General features: G+C 43.5%; 1 protein-coding gene across 1 annotated transcript in view; it reads right to left on the bottom strand.

The window, feature by feature from the left end:
• The window catches only part of UGCG (UDP-glucose ceramide glucosyltransferase), a 42,688-nt gene extending 19,820 nt beyond the window's left edge, over positions 1-22,868 (bottom strand). The window contains exon 1 of the mRNA XM_075931424.2: positions 22,621-22,868. Coding sequence (XP_075787539.1) covers positions 22,621-22,718 — 98 coding nt within the window. The 5' untranslated portion in view covers positions 22,719-22,868. The remainder of the gene's footprint in view (positions 1-22,620) is intronic.
• Positions 22,869-23,125: the final 257 nt, after the last annotated feature.

Genomic DNA, 23,125 nt, shown 5'->3' on the forward strand with positions numbered 1-23,125 from the left:
GGGTCTGGAAAGGTCTGTATTTGCCTCTAGGGCAACAAGAAAAGTAGCAAGTTTTTTTTAGAGATGTGCATGTTAGTGAAATGTTACAAACTTCATCTTAAACCATTAGTAATGGTTACTTTTCCAGAATGGACCTTGAAAAAAAAAAAAAAGTCAGGCACGTTCACCAGACAGACTCCATCGACAAAGGAAAAAACCACGGAAGATGAAGGAGAATCTGGTCAAGGATGTGTTATATGAGTCAACATTCAAATAGAGAAAAGGAAGCAAAGAAGAGCTATGGAGATGGGAATGAAAAACCACTGAGCACATGCTCAGTCTCATGGAAAACCAAAATGAGATGCCGAAGTGTCTTAAGATGCAGAGTGAACAGAACCAAAGGCCTCCCTGTCAGCACATGCAGCATTCTTTTCACAGGAACCCGGCCTCCATGCCTACACACTCATTTTCAAACAGATGATTTTTTTTTCAAAATACACTCCAGTCTCTCTGAAAGTAGCTGTGACTGACAGTTGGACGTTAACACCATTATGAGGTTTTCCAATAACTGTTACCACAGAGCATCCTGATTGAAAGACATCAATGAGGAACAATGCCATGTAGGTTTCCATGAATTTATTTTGTGAAACACAACCCATACCAATAGCTCTGGCCCCTTAGGAAGCCTGAACTATCCTTTGGGTTTCATGGGAATGCCTCACTCAGGATGAGCAAAGGGATGAGGCAACCCCAACACGCAGAAATGTCAGTGCCCCTCTTTGTCAAAGTGATTCCTCAGAGCCTCCCTGACATGGACATGAGTGTCCTGCTGTTCAAACTGTGTGTCCAGATGCTGTCTCATTGTTCCACGCATGGCCAAACACTTCACCCTTACTCTCACACAAATTAAGCAACAGCACGGGGCTACCACATTGGCGATATGCATCAGCTAACCTGTTGAACCCGTTCCTTACTGCTGTCCAGGTGCACCATGTAATGCTTCATGAGTTGGGGCTGTAAGGGGTAAGCCACATCACCTAAGATCCGTATGGGCATTTCTACATTTCCCCTCCCCCCCTAATTTTCTGGACTAGAGAGAAAGTCCTAGCATGCAGCTTTCTGTACAGGCAATTGTTCCTGAAGATGCATTATGTACTTTTCCAGACTAGGCCACAAATGCCCACAGTGATCCAGAAGAGCCTGAAGCACCATGGAGAAGTTCCCCTTATGATTGATATACTCTAAGTCAAGGTGAGGTGATGCTACAATGGGCATACATGCACCATCAATTACTCCACAGTTTGGAAAGTCCATGTCAGCAAAGCCAGCCAATAGGTCTTCATCCTCAGCTATTAATTGCGTAATTAGTTCTGCTGTAATGTGTGATGTCCTAAGCACATTGAACACAACATGGGAGTGAATTGTGGAATCCATGATTTCTCACAGCAGATGGGGGAGTTCACAGCAAGGACTGTTATTCAAATGGCACAAAAGTAAGGGGAGGGTTGGGAAGCAAAGAGGCAGCTGACTGGACATTTTTCACTTCCTCAAAATGTCTAGACCTATGTTGTGCATTCCCACAATGCTTAGCAACTGAAGATGCCAGACACTGTGGGATACTTACCAGCATTGCTTTTCTCTGTTGGCTCCCCTGTTGAGAAAAACGTGGCCATGAAATTATGACAATGGGTAGCAGAAGGATAGGTTTGAGGAGTTTGCAGTTTTGGCAACTTTTGCATGTTGACATACTTTCAATGTCAAACCTTTCCAGTTTAGACATAACCTAAGGGAAAAGGCTCAAGAAGCAGGAGAGAGAGTAGTGACAGTCCTCCAGGCAGAAAGGCCTAAGACACACCCTGCCCAAGCAGGGGTGAACTAATTTGTCTCTCTCCACAGGCCTTTCCAAAAGACAGACAGTTCATCAGGGAGGTGGAACTGTGCCATATCTGAAATGAAGATTGAGTTTGTGCTTTATTTCTGAAAGACTATGTTATTTTGGATTATTAGGAAAGACAGTGAGAACTAGGGGCCCAGAGTGCCAGTTATAGCCATGTGAAAAAAAAAATTATCGCGAACCTTTGCCTGTTTGCTAATTAATATTTCAGGATGTCACCAATCCATCCCTAGAGCAACTTTGAAAAGTCATTACTCCAAACCAGCTAGAGAGAGATTTCTTCCTCTTCACCCCAAATAAAAGTCTCCCTCAACCCTCTTCCCCCCCCCTCCCCCCGCCCAAAAAAAATCTACCAAAGGTCCAAGAGAGGCAAGACTCGGTATTAGGCCTGCATCACCTTTCTGTACATAAAACTGTTATGAGTTTGATATCCTGTTTCTCATGTTCTTCTACAGCTAGACAAAAGTGCTATACACCTCCTTTTAAAAACCGCAAATTACTTTTTCCACTGAGAAGAATTACAAATTTCTAACACTACAGGACCACTAGATACCCAACTTTGAGGTGGTGTTATTTCTATAGACAAAAAGAGCCAGTGGCCCAGGATTCAATGTTGGGTGATCTGGCTGGGGGGAGCGAAGAAGGGAGAGGATATTTCAGGGTAAATTACACCTTTTTTGGGGGGGAGAGGGGAGGAGGAATATTTCTGAGATAGGTATATTTAAAACAAAGTGGTGTTTGTTTGGATTGTTATAAGTGCACAAGACTCCTGGCCCTACCATAGCAGCCCCTGCACTGCACGCACAGCACCACTGCCGGGCTCCTGACCCTCCAGGGCAGCCCCCCTGCTAGTGTTTGGCTGCACTGCTGGGCAGCAGCCCTGCTTGGGCTTCAGCCTTGCTGGGCATCCTTGCTGCCTTCCAACCTCACCGGGCAGCTCCGGTGGGTGGCAGCAGGGTTGCTGGGCTCTTTCCTGCACTGCCAGGAGGCCCCACTTCTGGTTCCTGGTCCAAACACCAAGCAGCCTCATGGTGAGGTTTCCAGGACCACAAGGTAGCCCTACTTTCTCCTAGTACTGTATTGCCAGGCAGCTGCACTGGCAGGCTCCCTCCACCCCCGCCGCCCATAGTGTTGCCACCAGACAGTAGCCCTGCTTCTAGACTGCAGCCACGAGCCCTCCATGGTACTCTGGTCCTGGAACATTCTTGGTCCATCCGGACCAGGGATATTGCCAAACCAGAGCATCCCAGTTAAGAGAGGTTCAACCTGTACTACTGTGATTTTAAAATGCCATATTGACTTCCATGCCAATAACCTCACAGATAGGTTTTCCCACTTATGTAGCACAAGAATAAAGACACAGCTATGTATGTTCATTTGGTTTTTAAGAAATATTTTATACACAAATCTGAACTTCTAATGCTGGGGAAATCTTGCCATTTTCAGGATGTAGTACAGGTTGTACCTCCCCTAACTGGGACTTTCTGATCTGGCAACATCCATGGTTGGGCAGGACCACAGAGCCCACACCTAGGGAGTTTCGGCCCCAGCTGCAGCCACGTAGCTCTGGTCTGGGAAGCCATGGTTGGGCAGGCAGCCGCAACACAGGCCATGATGGGAGGGACCTCCCCTGGTCCAACAAATCCCCTCATTCAGGACCGGTCAGGTCCCGAGGGAGCCAGACAAGGGAGATCCAAAATGTAATTTGTTAGGATAAGAGACAATTAACAGGTGTTAGATTTTCAATTGAAAATCTGACCAAAAAACCAGTCATGAAAAGGATATACAAGAACAGGCTTGATAAAGACTAGTTAAAGAGAAGAGTGAAGATATTTGGAGTGATTAGGTAATATTTACATTTTTAAATTATTCTGGATCAGATTTTGTGCATTTTAGAACGGTAATGAGATTTAAACTAAATCACATTTATAGAAAAGCATGCCAATAGAAACTTAACTGGATTTAAATATGTATCACTCTCTAAAATATGAAGCAGACACTTTTATCCACTAGGTTACCATTATGAGAACTGACATCTGTTTAATTACCCCTTTCCTTTGAATGAAAAGACAGGCAGAAATTGAGATTTAGAAAGGGAGGGAAACTTATCAATTGTAAAAACACTTTAAGCTCTTTCAGACCAAAATGGTGTTTTTCTTAACCATTTGAGGACATGGCTGTTGCATTTTGGGCATTATCAGAAAAACTGCTATTTACATATCAAGTCTATTTCTAATTTGGGATGTTAAGCAATTAAACAGTTGATTAATCATGCTGTTTAAAAAGTATTATATTTAAATATTTTGGATGTTTTCTATATTTTCAAATATAAATGTCAATTACAATATAGCATACAAAGTGTGCACGGCTCACTTCATTTACAAATGTAGAATTATGTACAAAAAATAACTGCATTCAAAAATTTAAAAAAGTAGAACATTAAAGCTTAGAAGTCCACTCAATCCTACTTCTGTTCAGTCAAATGCTAAGAAATTTCAGGAGATAATGCTGCCCACTTCTTGTTCACAACGTCACTTGAAAATTTGAACAGGCTTTTCCATGGTGCTAAAGATTTGTATGTCCCTTTGTGCTTCGACCACCATTCCAGAGAACATGCAACCATGTTTATGATGGGTTCTACTCAATAACTATCCATACATCAGTCTGTTCTTATTTGTTCATTTGCATCATTTAAGTCTGGTACCACCAGAAGACGTCTGATTTTCTTTTTGGTGGTTTGCATTCTGTAGTTTCTAAATGAGAGAGTTGCTCTTAAAACTTCTGTAAGCATGCATTACGCTTCATTCCTCTTAGATTTTGGATGGCACTTTAGATCCTTAAACTTTGGATGGAGTGCTATAGCTATTTTTAGAATCCTCACATTGGTGCCTTCTTTGCATTTTGTCAACTCTGCTGTAAAAGCATGAGCTGGGGTCATCATCTAAGACGAATACAACGAATACAACATGAAATATATGGCAGAATGTGGGTAAAACAGGAAACACATAATTCTCCCCCAAAAGAGTTAAGTAAGAAATGTAATTAATGCATTTTTTTAAATTAGCATCATCAGCATGGAAGCACTTCCCTTGGAATGGTGGCTGAAGCGTGACATGATATACAAACGTTCAGCACATGTGGCATGCAAATATTTTGCGCCACTCACTATAGAAGTGAAATGAGAATACCTGTTCTCACTTCCAGATGACTTTATAAATAAGAAGCAGGCAGCATTCTCTAGTAAATGTAAATAAACTAAGTTCAACCAATTGCTAAGACAAGTAGTAGAAATGAGTCTACCTTTAGGCTGTAAAAGCTTTTATACTGGACTGCTATGTAGCCAAAAGAGAATTTCCGTATTCGTATATATGATAAAAAGTTCACGATAAAAAGACTGCACTATAGTACTTGTATGAGGTGAACTGAAAAATGCTTTTTTTTATTACTACTGTGGTAATATTTGTAATAAAAATATAAAGCGAGCACTGTATACTTTGTATTGTGTTGTACTAAAGCCAATATATTTGAAAATGTAGAAAAACCATCACAAATATTTCATTTCAATTGATATTCCATTGTTTAACAGTGTAATTTATCACAATTTTTAATTGTGTTTAAGTTAATGGCATAAATTGACTGCGATTAAACAGCCATATTTCTAATGAAATTTAAATATTAAACTTTTTCTTGTGATATGTACTGGAGAACTGATGTTGTAATAGTAAAGTAGACAACATCAAACTTGCTTGCTTGCTATTTTTTTTTAAATTGGTACTCACAAAACTATCACTTCTCTCTTCAGACAGGCTAAAGTACTTTCTTCCACCATATGCAACTCAGAGCCTGTACAGAGGGCTGTACCAAGTTTGCTCTCCTTTCAAAATTGAGTATTTCCTAGGTTCCTATTATGGAATATTACCTGGGAATAAATAATAATGGCTTCATTCCAAGAACACTGTGTGCACACATTACTGTAATTCTCTGGGAACTGAGGTTTTAAGCTTTTATTTCACTGGTTACTAATTTTCTTTTCATGGACTGGATATTTTCCTCAGTGTGAAGCTTTGGAAATACAGTTTGGCTTTTTATAATTTTTTTCCATGTCAACAAATGAACTTTCCGTGCCTCTCCCCCCCCCCCCAGTTAGTTATTTCTCTTTTCTCCAGAACCAATGTATAGGTATCAGTAAAGCGCTGTATGATCAGTCTCTATGCATTCAGTTGAAACAGATACCACAGCTCTTTGGCAAGTCTATACTACATCTACAAATTCTCCTGGAAGGATTATTTGCCAAGCGAAAGGCTTGGCATGACTCTCCAGATTGAAAAAGCCACAGTCCAAAGTTTAATATACTGTTTGCTTTGTATGCCTGGCAGTACACGTGGTGAGCTTCATTTCCTTTTGCTGACTCCTCAACAACAAAATCTTAAACCTCAAATCTGTTTCACAGATCAATCTTTTCTAGTTTTGATGGGTCACATTTTTTGACTGTGTCACTATCAATCCCATGAAGTGGTAACTTACTGGAAAAGTATTTGCTGCCAACAGGTGTCCAGTACACCCATCTCTAATACCATTCATTGCTTGGGGAGGGGGAGGGGGGGCGCGGCAGTGAAATTACGTCAAGTAAATCCTGCCAAGCTGCAGCAATGATTTGACCTATCTGAATTTCAGCAAAGGAATGAATACAAATGTCCAAGTCAATCAGGTGACAATTGAATTGAATTTGAGCAGACCTGCTGTTTCCCCAAAATCTGTAACTATTCCTTAATTTGTTATTTTCTAATTACTTTTATTGTATTTTGACACATGAGGTATCAGTGTTCCAAACAAGCATGTTATCCTTTTCTCAATGGATTCAGAAAGAAAAACCAAAGGAGGATTTATGCCAGTAAACAACAAAAGAACTTCTGTAGTTGTTGGTCTAACTTAAGCAAATTTATTCTTCATCACTTCAGCAGTAGTTCTCATCACAACTCAAACTTTTAACAAGTACAGTTCAAAAACTGTTGAATAATGGAAAACAATCCTCTCATAAAGCTTGCATAGTGTACTCATCACTTTATATTCATTTGCACTGAGTACTGATACTCCTCTTGGTCTGTTATGTGAATTTCTGATTAAGAGTTGGAAGATTTGAAACATTTAGCAGCCTCAAAATACCGGGTATACTATTGTAACAACATCTGCAGCATTCATACTAATCGGTCTTTGCCCATGGAAGGAACCACTATTCATCTTTCTGACTGTAAAGTAGCTTTCCTTTTTGAAGAGTGAAAAAGGATGAATACTTTTGAAGGCAGATGCTAGTGGCCAGGCCAAACACAATGAATTCCCTCTTTCTAAACACTATTTAGAACCCCCCAAAAGAGTCTAGAATTAAACACTCTATTTTAAGTTTAACAGAACATTCCCATAAAAATGCACATTGTTGGGGTAAATGTAAAAAAAACTTGCCAGCACACAAGGTCTGGAAATTTTACAGACAATGAACTCCAGTCATCTGAAGAAGTGGGCTGTACCCAGGAAAGCTCATGATACCAGATACAGTAAACTTCTGATAATCCGGCACCTTTAGGACCCGGGAGTGCCGGATTATCAGATGTTGGACTATAGGAAGGGGGGCTATGAGGGGTCTGAGGTGGGGGGGAGGGGAGGGGAATGCCACCCCAGATCCCTCATAGCCCCTCCTTCCGATAGTCCGGCTCTGCCCCAGGCGTCCCCGATTCAGCCGCTGCAGGTCAGTTTCAGCAGCGGCTGAATTGGGGACGCCTGGGGCAGAGCAGCTGGGGTGCTGCCAGGTTGGTCAGATAGCGCCGCTCCTTGGCACTGCAGGACCGACCCGGCAGCAGCCCAGCTGCTCTGCCGCAGGTGTCCCCAAGTCAGCCGCTGCTGAAACTGATCAGTAGCTGACTCCAGGAAGCCCGGGGCAGAGTTGCGCTGCCCCGAGCTTCCTGGAATCAGCCACTGGTCAGTTTCAGCAGCGGCTGAATTGGGGACACCTGGGGCAGAGCAGTGGGGAACTGCTGGGTTGGACCCGTAGCGCCGCCCCTTGGTGCTGCGGGATCAACCCGGCAGCACTCCAGCAGCTCTGCCCCCAGCTTCTTCGATTCAGCTCCTGGTCAGTTTCAGCAGCGGCTGAATCGGGGAAGCCGGGCGCAGAGCAGCTCAAATTGTCCGGCTGCCCGGAGCACTTCCGGGTTCCCGATGGTGCTGGACCATCAGGAGTGCCGGAGCATTGGATGCTGGACCAATTGAGTTTTACTGTACATGCTTTGTTAGTCTATAAAGACCATTTGTTGTTTTTTAAGTTTATCCTGTATAGACTAACTCAGCTACCCCTTAAAGCTACTGATTCTTAAGTATCTCTAAGGCACCTAACGGAGCGAAGTAGTTCCAGAGTTACATATTTGATTATGTTATCTACTTATACTACACTGACATCTTCATCATCTGGACCCAAGGGAAGGAGATTCTGGAAGAATTTCACTGTGATTTCAATAATTTTTCCCCCCTCCATCAACCTCAACCTGGACCAATCTACACAAGGGATCCACCTCCTGGACTCTACAGTGCAAATAAGTTATGGTCACCTAAACACCACCCTATACCGAAAACCTACGGACCACTATGCCTACCTACATGCTTCCAGCTTCCATCACGGACACACCACACGATCCATCATTTACAGCCAAGAACTGAGGTACAACAGCATTTGCTCCATCCCTTCAGACAGAGAAACACCTACAAGATCGACACCAAGCATTCTTGAAACTACGATACCCACCTGAGGGAGTGAGGAAATAGATCAACAGAGCCAGACATATACCCAGAAGCCTCCTGCTACAAGACAGGCCCAACAAAGAAAATAACAGAACACCACTGGCCATCACCTACAGTCCCCACCTAAAACCTCTCCAACACATCATCAGCGATCTACAACCTATCCCTGGACAATGATCCCTCACTCTCACAGACCTTGGGAGATAGGCCAGTCCTTGCCCACAGACAACCTGAAGTAAATTCTCACCAGCAACTATACACTACACCACAGTAACTCCAACTCTGGAACCAATCCCTGCAATAAATCTCGGTGCCAACTCTGCCCACATATCTACATCAGCAACACCATCACAGGACCTAACCACATCAGTCACACCATTACAGGCTCATTCACCTGCACATCTACTAATGTAATATATGCAATTATGTACCAGCAATGCCCCTCTGCCATATACATCGGCCAAATTGGACAGTCCCTCTGTAAAAGAATAAATGGACACAAATCAGATATCAGGAATGGCAATACACAAAAACCTGTAGGAGAACACTTCAATCTCCCTAGAGAGACAGTAGCAGATTTTAAAGTAGCCATCTTGCAACAAAAAAATTGTAAAAAGACTTCAGAGAAACTGTAGAGCTACAATTCATCTGGAAATTTTATACTATCAGTTTAGGATTAAACAAAAACTGTGAATGGCTAGCGAACTACAAAAGCAGTTTCACCTGACTTGGTATTCACACCTCCACATCAGCTGCTACAAGTGGACCACATCCTCCCTGATTGAATTGACCTCATTATCTCTAACCTTACTCTTGATTGGAACTCTTTTCTTATGCCTGCATCTGACGAAGTGGGTCTTTGCCCACGAAAGCTTATGCTCCAATAAATCTATAAGTCTATAAGGTGCCACAGGATTTCTCGTTGTTCTTGGAGATTCAGACTAACACGGCTACCCCTCTGATATTTTATTATGTCATACTGCTAACATTCTTCATTCATAAAATGCACTGTCACAGGACTGGGGAATAAAGAGCACTGAATTATGAATGCACTCAGTACCATAACCTGAAATTAACATTTGATTTTGCTTAAGGATGGCTTTTCTGTAGAATCCTTTGCTTAACTGTAATAGCTGTTTTTCAAAGTGAAAAGTGAGGACATTATCGTAAGACTTTTGTAATGAATTCAGAATTTCATCAGTGAACTGATTATGCAAAATAGTTCTGCACTTAGAATTAGTAGCCATCTACATTCTCAAGTTTCAGTATTCCACAGCATTAACTCTGTCCTTAATACCTGTGACTGTACAATAAATTGCTCTTTATATCTAATTGTGCTTGAAGTGCACTGGATCCAACCATGATTCAAATAGTCATCAATTGGTAGCTGCACTACAAGGGAATTGGTTGGTTGATTGTTTTGGATTGGTTGGGGTTGATTTTGAGGGGGGAGTGGAAGAGCAAAAAAAGTTGACAACATTTGCATCAATGCTTTATGTTGTAATATTCATAATAATCAACTTTTGTTTTCAGAGGAATGAGATTATTTGCAATTGTATAGTTACACTGCTACCTATTTCCTTTTCATCTTTACTAATTTGCATTTTGCTATCCTTGTTTTCACAAGAAATTCTGTTGGCATAGCTATGTTGTGTCATGCGACTTTGAAGGTCTGCCATGCGCTCTCTCATAGCAATTTCTAGATTCCAGGCAGTGCCACTATAAATTGCAGACTCAATATTTAGAACAGGGGTCGGTAACGTAAGGCACGTGGGCCATAAGCAGCATGCACAATTAACGGGCTCCCCCTCGCTCCTCACCATCTGCAACGGGGAGCCCATGCTGGTGATGCAGAATTATGCACCCCACAAGATTGGAGCCAGCACTGTCTTCCTGCACGGGTGGGAGGATGGGGAAGCCCTGAGGCTCTGCGCTGGATCTAGCTTGCGGGGAAGTGCATGTGCGCTGCTCCTCCCCTACCCCATGGGAAAAGCTGGAGCGGAGCCCATGGCAGGAGACCAAGTAGGGCATGCAGTGGAGAGAGCCTCTCCCCCACTCCCAGGAGAGTGGCGCAACTCAGGGCAGGAGAGTTAAATCTTGGCGTGCCACTTCGGAAAGGTTGCCGACTCCAGTTTAGAACATACAGCTTTTACAAAACTGGTTGTTCAATTTCATAACACCTTCAAACCTGCTTTTTGCTTCAACCTCCCTCCCACACATCAACCCTCACCCAGCCATATCCAGAATCCCCACCACACCAAGCCTCACCCCTTACACCCAGGCTACCTGCACCAAGCCCCATTCTCCCAGCACCCCTTCTAAGCCCTATTGCCCCCATACTTAAATACCCCTGCAGAATCCTATTCCCCCTGCACCAAAAGCTCTGTAACTAGCCTCCATACATCCAGATCCTCCACCAAGCTGCTCACACACAAGTTCACCCCACACTAAGCTCCCCACATGCTTGGATCCTGCCAAGTTGCATCAGACTGGATGGAGGGCCAGGGCTTGGCCTGCGTGCGAGATTCCATCCTCTCACTTGCTGTCTTGGTGTGCCTGGCATGGAGGGACATGGCCTTGAGGTGTTTCTGGGGCAGGCCCAGCCCTTGCACTATTAGGGTTAGGTGCAACTTCATTGCACAGTCTGTGTCCTAGGGAAGGACAGCAGCTGCAGGGTGACCTCCCACTTCCATGCAGCCTGTGCTCCCCACTGTCACCCTGGAGCATCCAAATTTACTGACAAATAAGATACACAGAATTCAAAAAATGTTATGATAATTCCCTCAATTAAAATTAGTACTAGTGGGGGGAGGGGAGAGAGAAAGTGATTAAGGAAAAAAGAATGGCCTCTGCATCTCTATCACATGATTCCTTGAGTCCAAAGTAATGACTCAACCTAAATATTTTCATTGAGTTGTGAAGTTTCCAGAACTCTGGTCTTCAAATAGATAGGATAGTGAAGATTGGAAAGGGAGGGGGAAGGAGAGAAGGCAGCAAACTTTCCCTATTGCATCCAGTCCTGCAGAGAGGACTACAGTACAGCAAAGTTAGCAATACAGAGGTAGAGGACAGCATCAGGTCACACACAGCTGACAACCTAAAACACAGACAGTTGCTCTGGGTACTTTCCAGGAGTCAAAAGGCCAGAAAGACTACTGGAGGAGGTCCCTCCAAAAAGACCCTTTGCTGAATTCTAGTTAGGAAGATGTGATACTGAAAGGTAGAAAAACCCTATTATATAGTATTTTAGTGGAGAGAGATTTTTTTAATTGTATGCCCTCAAAGGGTTTGGCATTCTTTTAAGGAAAACAGTTCCAGGACAACTCAACATATGTTAGGCACTCTGGTTGTAAACCAACCTGAGACTTGGCACAGAAAGAGCTGTTCATAGGCAGGGGAGCAGAGCTGCAGCAGTCCCAGAGCTGGTGCAAGCCGGGACTGCTTAGTCCCGGCTCATGCTGCCCCAGGAGCTAACTATGCTACAGCTCTGCATTTTAAAATGTAATAAGAGCCGAACTGCCTGTACGCCTGGCTAATACTACATTTAACCTGCAGAGCTGCAGCGGGGGTAGTGAGCGCCTCCACCCACATTGACTAACCTAACTGGTTATGATGCCACAAAGAAACAATGATCTATATTTAGAAAGTACACGCTAAAGCTAATTAAGTGCTACTTAAGAGCCCTAACGTAGACACAGGAAAATAAGTAAGGCTGTATATTATAAGCTGTACCAGCATTAGAAATAATTGGAGTCCCAGAACTTTTACCATATTACAGTAGACTTCCAATAATCTGGAATCTTTGGGACCTAGGTGGTGCCGGATTATCAGATAGTCCGGCCTATCAGGAGGTACTATAAACTGGTTATTTATTTTTATATATACATATACACATACATATACACACACTATATACACTGTATATAAAGTATTTTAACCCTTTTTATTGTACATACTGTATACAGTAATGTTTTAGGTTTTTAAACCCTTTTCACTCAGTTCAACTGCAGCTGCTGCCTTTTGACTCGTTTTTTGCCGAAGCTCATTCACTAGGCTCTTGCTATTTTGACGCTTGACTATCAGAAGTGCCGCACAACTGGATGCCGGACTACTGGAATTTTACTGTAGTTAAATGTGCTTTACAGCAGGAGTTTTCAGACTTGGGTTACAGGCCCTCCTGGGTAAGCCATTGGCAGACTGAGAGAAACTTTGTTTATCTAAGTGTCCATAGGCACAGAGTCTTGCATCTCCGACTGCCTGCAATTCACCATTTCCAGCCAAGGGGAAACAAGAATGACTGAACCAGAAGCCTTATGTACACTAGAGCTCTCACCAGATCAGAATGTGCAAGACTAGAGGGAATTTACTTGCAGACAGTGCATTCTGAGGCTGCAGAACCTACGCCTTGCAACAGATCTGTGCTCCAGAATCTCAAACTTCCATGTAAAAGTAATAATTGTGCCTAACCCTAAAGGTGAAGATTAAAACAGAAATAGTAAGCCAAAACAACATTTTGATTCTGCAGAAAACCTGAAATAAGAGATGTGAAAAATATGAACTGTCTGTTCATCTTATTAAATGAATAAAGATGACAATTTAAGTGGCAATTTGATTATTCTACTGTTCGCCACTCTAGCAAAAACTCTAGCTAGCTAATCTGTTTTTCTCTGTCAGTTGCTTGTTTGTACTCCCTGGTGCCATCTGCCCCCTACCCAACTATCAAAACTTTCTACTTCTAATTCAGTATGCAGCTTCCTCTTATATTTTAAAGCAAAGTAAGGATTTGGTTGTTCCCAGAAAATGGGATGTGCCTGGGATAGGAGTCCATCTCATAAAATCATACAGAAAAGAGACATTTACCAGGTGGGTGAAAGGGACTGGATAGGGACATACCCAGCCTCCCTATGTGGGACTGCCCTAGCCCAGACCCTCCCATCTCTCATGTGCCCTTTAGGGAAGATGGGGGGCTGCAGTTCCTCCCTGCCCCTGATTCATACAGGAACATTGCTGGCTGTTTCCCCTCACTTCCTGATGAAGAGGAAGTGCACAGTTTGCAGCATTCTTCACTCAGCCAGCGGACATGAACCCCTCCCCAAGCTGTGCCCACTAAAGTGGCCATGAAAAGATGCTTCTCACCTAGCCCAAGCTGCTGCCCTCTCTCCCTGGGGCAGCCTGCATACTGCACCCCTCATCTCCAGCCCCACACCCAGAGCAATGATTTAAATGAAGACAAACAAAAACTAAGTTAAGGACTTAAGCAATGCTGGGTCAGTCTTCTAGTAGTCAAAAAAACCTAGCTGCAGTTTAGACTCAGACCTTGCTCTTAATTCTTTGGGATCTCTTCAATAGTCTCTTCTTAAGCTACATGAATGAGAAGGTCTTAATTGGAACATCTTTCCCAAAGCTATTCTATATCCACACTTTACTAGGTACAGGGGTTTCTGTTCTAATTTCTCAGGTCTTGTGGACATTAAGCTTTCCTTATGGATTATAGATCATTGTTTCTTTGTGGCATCATATTTAGAAAGTACAAGCTAAAGGTTAAAAGTGTTTCTTTGCTGACATATTATTAAACTCAAAGTTTCAGAACTCACTCTTCACTTGTTTTGGTTTGGGATTTACTAAATATGGACAAGAAAAAGAGACTATTTTGCTTTACTTCTTAGGTTCTTATATCCCAATACAACAAAGCACAATGTGAACTGCAAACGCCACAAAGAATATTTCAAACCACCATCTGACATCCCACTCTCCTCTAACTTAAAACATGAAAATATTTCCAGTTTTCTTAATGAAAACCTAAACCATGTGATTATCTCTACATAGTTTTTGAAAATTATTATTGATTTTAAAACAGTTTCAGAAAGTTCATAAATGCTTTCTTTCTCTTACATTACTTCAGCTATGGAGATGCCAAGAACACAAGTGCTATGCAGTTAGTCTTTCAGGAAATTCTATTAAATAGTCTGTGGAAAAGCTTGTTTTCGAAACATGGAGGTAGAAGTCTTAGGTCTAGGGTTGGAAGCAACTTCTCAAATAGTCAACTACCCAATAAGCTCAGGCGTATCAGGTAGTCAAGTCACTACTTGACTACTCGCTTCCCCATCCCCTTGCTGCCTCTATCAGAACAGCAAGGGGGATGGGCGGGGGGAGTAGGAGTAGGTGCCAGGGCGAACCAGCTTAAAAGCCGGTTCCCCCCAGAATCGCCTCTGCAGTGTGGGGCAGTGATCCCAGAGCTGGCGCAACCCAGGATTGCTTAGTCCCAACTCATGTCACCCCCAGGAGCTAACCCTACTGCAGCTCTGCAATTTAAACGTAGGAAGAGCTGGACTGCCTCCGCACCCGGCTCCTACTACATTTAAACTGCAGAGCCACAGGAGGAGTAGCAAGCACCCCCCCTTTATCAACTAATCTATTCTATATAAATTCCATCGACTACTCAATTAGCTAATTAACATCCCCAAGATTATGGTAGAAAGAAAGCTTCTTCCCTATGTAGAAGCTACCATTGCGTTTATAAACTAGTTAACTATATGACACCCATGGTCTTATACACGAGATGCTGTGACATCATCTAACATCTCTCCCCCCCCCCCCCCATATCTTGGAATATCATTCATTCAGCTAAGTTTATAAAATTTCAAAGATTCTTGTTCCTTTAGAATAGGCTGACATTACATATTCTAGTTTCCTAGCACCAAAAACAAAGTAAAATCTTACAGATGAGCGCACTAACTACAGAAAAACAGTTAATGCCTTAATTCTATAAATGATTGGGTTCGGCAGTCTGCTTGTGTGCATATGCTACAAATTGCAGAGTAAAGGCCTAAGTTTGTCCTTGACAGTGATCCCGCAGTACTTTGGACCAGCAAATTATTTCTCTATCTTGGGTGTGGAACTCTACTGAAGAATCCGGAAGCCAGCCTCAGAAAAACACTGAGCTAAGAATATTAAATTGTGGTTATCTGGTTAATAGTGTAAAGTAGTCAACACAATTTGTATTGACTACACGATAAGTTGATAAGAACTGCTCTGCAGAGCTGCAGCACAGGGTAGATTCAGGATCCAGTGTGAACCAGGACTGAACAGTTCCACCTCCAGGAGACACTCATGCTGCAGCTCTGCATTTTAAATGTAGTAAGAGCCACAAGGCTCTTACTACATTTAAAATGCAGAGCTGCAGAGTCCCAGACCAGCATGAGCCAGGACTGCTCAGTCCCGGCTTGTGCCGAGTTAAGCAGCTCCTGCCCACAGCCAGCCCTGCGTGTCGTAAACAGAAGATGCTCCGGCAACTTCTATGATTCTATATATTGACAGTTGCTCTGGATAGGATAGAACTCATTAAGGTAAAATAGACATTACTTCAGAACAAAACTAATGGAGTGGCAAGGGAGGGTGTACGTAATTTATACTGCCAATCATCATCATAAATAGAGCATTAACAATATTGATACCCTTACTTCTGTACTGCCTTCAGAGCTGGGTGGCTGGAGAGGTACCCAGCACTGAAATAAAGTTAAATATTGATTAATTTACTAGTCGATTACTAGCATAGTTCCTCCTTTGAAATGTACAAGAGATCGGAAGGGGGAGAGGAGGGCGAGAAGAGGAGCAACTAGTCCACTAGTTCTTAGCATCCTTACTTTGAAGGCAGTCCCCAGCAGCAAAGTAGTAAGGGAGCAGTACTGCAATCCCGCATCTCCATACACACAATAACCTTGCGACCTTCCCAACCACTACCACTTCCTTTTGGGTCAGGACTCAAAGTTACAACACCATGAAATTCCAGATTTAAATAGCTGAAATCATCAAATTTACAATTTTTAAAGTGTTATGACATTGATCCCTTAGAAACATCTCTTACACCAACTTCAACTATAGTGTATACTTAGTCCTTAGATACAAGAGGAGATGTTCATTTAGTCCTGCAATTGGGCAAAAACACAATGAATTCAGAGGGAGCAGGATTTAGCCTTAAATGTAATTCAATTATATTTTAACATTACCTGGTCAGCCTAGTGAACTAATAAACCAGATTACATACCTATCCTACTGTTAGACAGTTGGTATAGCCACCTGAATCCAAGTTTCAGTGGTAGAGAGCTCTTCCCTCTTATTTTATGTATACACACCCCAACAGCATTCAGTTTCTATGGCCACAATGTTGTTTTAGCTGAGCACCTTATAACCATTTAGTTTCAGACTCATTTTATAGATGGAAAGTTAAGAACTAGGCCACATCTATATTTACAGAGAGCAACGCTGCAGTGATCGATCTTCCAGCATTCGATTCAATAGGTCTAGTAAAAGACTCGCTGAATTGAAGTCTGAAGGTGTCCCCAGCGACACCAATACTCCTTGAATTATGAAGAATAAGGTAAAATCAACAGGAGCATTTGCTCCCATTGTCCTTCTACTGTGGAGATGGCACCAAATTTCGAATTAAGCTACATCGACTGCAGTTTCTGGGGTTGCACATGTTAATTTGATCTTCCGCAGTATGGACAGAGCCTTAGATTTTAAGCAACTAGCTCAAGATCACACAAAGACTCTGTGGAAGGGCTGGGAACTGAATGCAAGTCTTAAGAGACCTAGTCCAGTGCCTTATCCATAAGTCCATCCTTCCCACCTTGCTTTCACCTCTGGACATTTCTGCAGCAAAACAATGAAGAATGCAAGAAAATACGACAGGTGACATCATCTATATAGTTAAGGCTGTCTGACACTTTATTAATACCCTGTTTTAAGTTACTTATAAATCTTCCAAAATAGTCAGTCTGAAGCAAAAAAGCATGGAAAAATTCAGCCTAACCAGTCTACATTTGGGGGGGAAAAACAGCTGAAATGGCTCAGCTGTTTCCAAGATTGAGGTTAGGAAAAAGATACAATGTTTCAGTCATAAAAAAGTCAACCATTTTCCTGAGACATTCACTTGCCTCCCTATTTTGAAACAAGGACCTGAATTTTGCACAACAGAAATGCAAAATTTTGCCTTCCCCAAGAGAAAAAAAATAAATCTCAGATTACACATGCTCAATAGAAACTATGAGTGGATGGAACATTCTCAAAGGAGATGTAATCTTTGGATAATTTCACAATAGAGACTCCAAAGTCTCTATCTGCAAACAACCTGTATGTGCACTATCCACACAGGCTTGCCAAAAGCAATTCCGGGCCTCAGGACAGAGCAGGCAGTGGCACATACAAGCTGCATCCACATAGACATGGGCCACTTGACATTTGGATGGAGTGGTGTCTGCTCTGATGCCCTAAAAACTGCCAGCTATGCTTCTGGTGCCAACGAATTCATGAACTGCACTGCTGGATACACTTTTCTGGCATGGCCAGGGTTTTCACATGCCTCCTTGATAGGGTTGCCAACTGCCTAAAATTGTGGAAACCCAAAGATCCTTGCCCTACCCTACTCCTTCCCTGAGGCCATGTCCCTGTCCTTCACCTTCTGAGACCCCACCCCCACTCACTACATTCTCCCCATCATTGCTTGCTCCCCTCTATCCTCACACACTCACTCAACCTAGTAGCCTGCACTCACAAAGGAGTGCAGGCAACTAGGAGGGAGTTGGGTGCATAGGGGGTGCAGGTATTGGCTCGGGGCTGGAGAAGGGAGTCAGCATATAGGATGGGTCAAAGAAATCAGTTTAACTTTAGGCAGCTCCTGAAAGTGACCCACACACCCCTCTGGCAATGGCTCCAAGTCACAAGGCCCAGGGGTCTACATGTACTGCTGCCCATAGGCTCTGTCACCTCCCAGCTCCCAATGGGTATAGTTCCTAGCCACCAGGAGCTGTGGAGGAAGCATACATAATTTCCTTCTTCTTTAAGGGCTGCAGGAATGGTGCTGGCCACTGGCCCTTTAAAGTTGCCCAGGCCCTTGCGTAATCGACCACCATCTCTCCAATGGCTGTCCTGCACACAGATTAACTCAGTGTGTTCCATTCTAGAGCATGAGGGGATGGGGATGAGCTAGGTTTTCCCTGCAATTGCTCCTATCATATGCTGTGGCACATGTGAGAGACCTTGCTGCTAATGCTTTCCTTGTTGATGCCTAGAAAACATGAAGTAGTAATACAGGTCTTTACACAGATTCAGGGAGGTGAGAAAATGCAAGGCAGGGAGGAAAGAGAAAGTCAAGAACAGATCAAGATGGAATGAAGGGGTGGCAGCAGATGAGAACAGGAGCATGAATCAGGCAGGAGAGGGGGAAGCTAGGAGCTGAAGGAATGTAACCACCTGTAGCATATAATGACACTCTTATGTTCAGACTACAGCAGAACTGAGTACTCAAAACTGGAAATGCATCTCTCTCAAGCTGGTACCCAGAAAGAATGACCAAATGTGGCTATTTTTTATTTGAGTCAGGTGCCCAGCACTACACAGGTGCTCTTAGGCTAAAATAAGGATAAAATCTTATACTCCGGAATGGCATTTGATTTCCTTAATGACAAGGAAGCATAACCATAAAGCCAGTGCTCCTCAGACTCACCCACTGGGTTCAGAAGTTTTTTTAAGCATGTGTCTTGGAATGCTGTAAGTTTTGATATGCCATTTAAATTTTTTCTTGCTAGTTTTAGTGCAAATGATGCTCTACTCTAGAATAATTTTGAATGGATACCATTGGAAATTACTTTATTTAAAATAGCTAAGTTTAAGTAGAATGCTGGGGGGGGGGGGGCGGAGTTTAAAAAAAAAATCTAGTCTTTTGTTTTTCCTCCGCAGTTTCCTATGCCTTAAGAAAGCATTATTTCAGCCAATATTTTCATTCAATTATGTTTTTCCATCATTACACCGTACACAATATAGAACTAAACTTCCCCTTTGCCATGCATTTATTTTCTGTTAAATAGCTTCATAATTTAAAAAGTTATCTGAAGTGAGTTATGCCCATGAAAGCTCATGATACCATCTACATGTTTTGTTAGTCTTTAAGGTGCTACTAGACTATTCGTTGTTTATGTTTCTCTAGTTACAGGATTAACTCAGCTACCCTTCTGAAGCTTAAAAAAGTTAGGTCATGCTATGAGCAGCTATTTCAAAAGTAATATGTTAATTTTGGAGCCTAGAACACATTTAAGTAGTGTACAATGGTATATCACAATCCTGCTATTGGATCAGTAGATGGGCTCCCTGACCCCATGTGCAGTCCTTCCTGACTTCAAACTCCAGGTGGGCAAGAATTTATTGCAGGTCTCTGAAAAGGCTTGAAAATCCTGCGTAAAATACACGCAGACTGAATTCAATCTAACTAATTTGCTAGAGCCAAATTTTGGGAGTCTTCCTGAGGACTGGACTTACCTCAGTGGCCCTAGACATGTATAGCAGCAATTATTGTTTTATAAGCACAGATATTAAATAGTTTTATAAAAATGGCCATTTCGCATCACAATAGCAGTGGCGATTGAGATTAAATAAACCATAAAAGATAATTTCAAGAGCTATAAGGCCACATTGTGATCCATTTTTTTAAATTAAACCACTAACACTTAGAGCTTGTTTCACTTCATCAAATATTATATAAATACTGGAAATTAGAGAAGCGCTGTTCCCTGACTCAAATCCTGTATGCTAAAATTCTTCCCCATGGATATCAAACATACACACAAGTACATGTTTTTAAAGAAGCCACTGCAAAAACCCCTTATATAGAAACCTGCTGACAAAACTTTTATATTAGTAATTCATGAAGGCACTAAGAAAAGAACCTCCAATTCAGCAAGGTTCTTAAGTATGTATGTAACTTTAAGCATGGGAATAGTATTATTAATATGCTTGAAGGTAAGCACCTGCCTAATGTATCTTGTTGAAGCAGAGTGAAAGACTGTCCAATTGATTTGACAACAGAATTACAGGATGGAAGGTTATTTTAGAATGGTTGATTTGTGTTATGGGGGGGTTTGTTTGTTTGTTTTTGAGGAAAGAGGAGAAGAGAAAGAAACATAGTAGAATAGTGATAGAAATGTAGTAGAGTGATTCAAAGATACATTTAACAAATGTAACCTGCCCAACACTACAGTTTCAATATAAATAACTTTCAGTTTGACAGCCTGAAATCATTTGGTGTTTGAGGGTTAAGGCTGCAGTCCTCAATTCCTTGTTTTCAGAACCCTCATTGACTTTGACAGGAGGCTTGAATATGCAAGGTATGGCAACATTGGGTCCTAGACTCTAAAGCAGGAAAGTATCTGGCTTCTGTAGGAACTTCAAAGAACAGTACACAAAGGGAAATACCATTTCCTTCATTCCCGTACAGTTAACTTTCAAGAAAGGAAAATATGGTTTCTTGAGTGAATATGAAATCCAAATGCAACTGAATTACAATAAAATGCTTAATGCTCACATGTGGGCTTTTGTAACTCACTCATGGACAAAAATTCCAGAAATGAAATCCTGGCCATACTACAGCCAATGTGAGTTTTGCCACGGATTTCATTGAGACCAGAATTCCACCCTGGACAACTAGCTTTGGTGTGGCTAAGCAAACAGCAAGACATGAGACTTTGATGGAACAAACATCACACAGCAACACTAAACACACAAAGATTTGCATCAATTACTAAAATCAGAACCTTCAATATATCACGCAGCATATTCTACAACAGCTATGGGAAAACCCATTTGCAGTAACCAAATACATTGCTGTAGTCATTAAAAGGTAAATCTAGACTGTTAAAGAGTGGAACAATACTAACTGCATTCAAAAAGGAACCCCTCTCAATTTGCTCTTCCCTGTTCTAAATACATACTTCTGCTTGGGTTTTATGCAGGAATTGAAGAACTTTGGTCAATCATAATGAAAAAAGGAATAAACTGTAGTGGGGAGCTCTTTTTAAGACCTCTTCAGAGAAAGATATCTAAGCAGATCCAGATTTGTATTCAGTCTGCCTGTCATTGTAAGTTATCTTGACAAACCCTATCTATGTAGATATCACTAAAATAGAGGCTGTTCAGTGTTGTGGGGTATTTAAGACTGAGCTCTTGTTTGCCGACTTCTAAAGGATGCTCAACGTAACATTTTAGGACTGCTGTCCCCGAGAGACCCTCACAAGAAAAAAAGTCTCTCCTCCCAGCTATGTCACTAAGTAAATATTTTAAATGTAAAAATAACATAAAGAGAGAATGAAAAGCATGCACCTATCACCATAAGGCCAGCACATTAAAAAAAAAAGGAAGGTAAAATGGTGAAGGCCAGAAGCGGCAGGGAATAGAGCCCCAAACAAAGGGCAAACTCATATTAACTACTGAGATGTGTTAGGGCAGCAAGAGAGGGTGTGCATGTGTGTATTCAGGGGGTGTTGGCTAAGGAGTGTGTGTGCGTATAAATAAGGAAAGCAGAGTCACTGGTGCATGTATACATTATGAAAGATCAGGATTAGGGGGGCGGATAGGTATATACTATACGTAGTAGCAAGGTTACGGGTATGCCTGCGTGGGGTGCCAAGGGGCAGGCAGGTCAGGGAGGGCATGTGGGGGTGAGAGCAGGGAGGATCAGGAGGATCCAAGTGTCAGAGGGCAGGGTGGGGTGACGCAGCCGGGATCAACAGGGGGAGGGAGCAGGTGACACTCCTTGATTCTCTCAGGGGAATCTACTTATCGGGGTGCCAGCGGGGGGGCGGGGCGTGCTGGGGGGGCCATGTATGGGGGGGCCGGGCGGTGGGGAGGAATGTATGGGGGTGCCAGGTGGGGGGTCCATGTATGGGGGGGCCGGGCGGTGGGGAGGAATGTATGGGGGTGCCAGGTGGGGGGGTCCATGTATCGGGGGGGGTCAAAGCGAAGCCCCCGCAGAAGGCCGGCGAGGCTCCGGGGGGGGGGGGGGTGAGCAGCAGCAACGCCCCTCCCCTTTGTACGGGCCGGCGGGGGAGGCGAGCCCCCCTCAGCTCCCCGGGGGAAGCGGCCGGGCCCCGCCCCCTGGCTGCCGGGGAAGCGGCGCGGGCCCCGGCCGCACTTACGTGTAGATGATGGACATGAAGTGCATGAGCCACAGCACGACGAAGAGGACGAGTCCGAAGATGGCGAGCCCGTCCAGCACCAGGGCCAGTAGCGCCATCCCCGTCCCGCGGCCGCGCGCGCGCGCTGGGGCCGGGCGCCTCGCTCCCCGCAGTCCCCGCCTCGGTCCGCACCTGCCAGAGCGGGCCCCCGCGCCGCCGTGCCTGCTCTCGAGCACTGGCCAAAAACGGCTCGCCTCGCGCTGACAAGCCTGGGCCGCCCCGCCCCTGTGTTACACGTCACGGCCACGCCCTCGCGCGCCGCCCCTCCCCCCCGCCGCCGGTGACGCCAACGGCTTGGCAGCCCCGCCCCCGCGGCTGCCGCGGGGAAGAGGGAGGGGCACGAATGAGGGGAAAGGAGTCTCGCGGGGGAGGGTGAGTCACGGCGAGGGCGGCGGTGATGTCATGGCCCCAGCCCGCGACGGGCGGGGTAAGGACAAGAGATAGGGGAGCTGGGAAGCGTGGTCGG

The sequence above is a fragment of the Pelodiscus sinensis genome, chromosome 6 (genome assembly GCF_052426305.1).
Source record: "Pelodiscus sinensis isolate ZL-2025 chromosome 6, ASM5242630v1, whole genome shotgun sequence".
Taxonomy (NCBI): Eukaryota; Metazoa; Chordata; order Testudines; family Trionychidae; genus Pelodiscus; species Pelodiscus sinensis.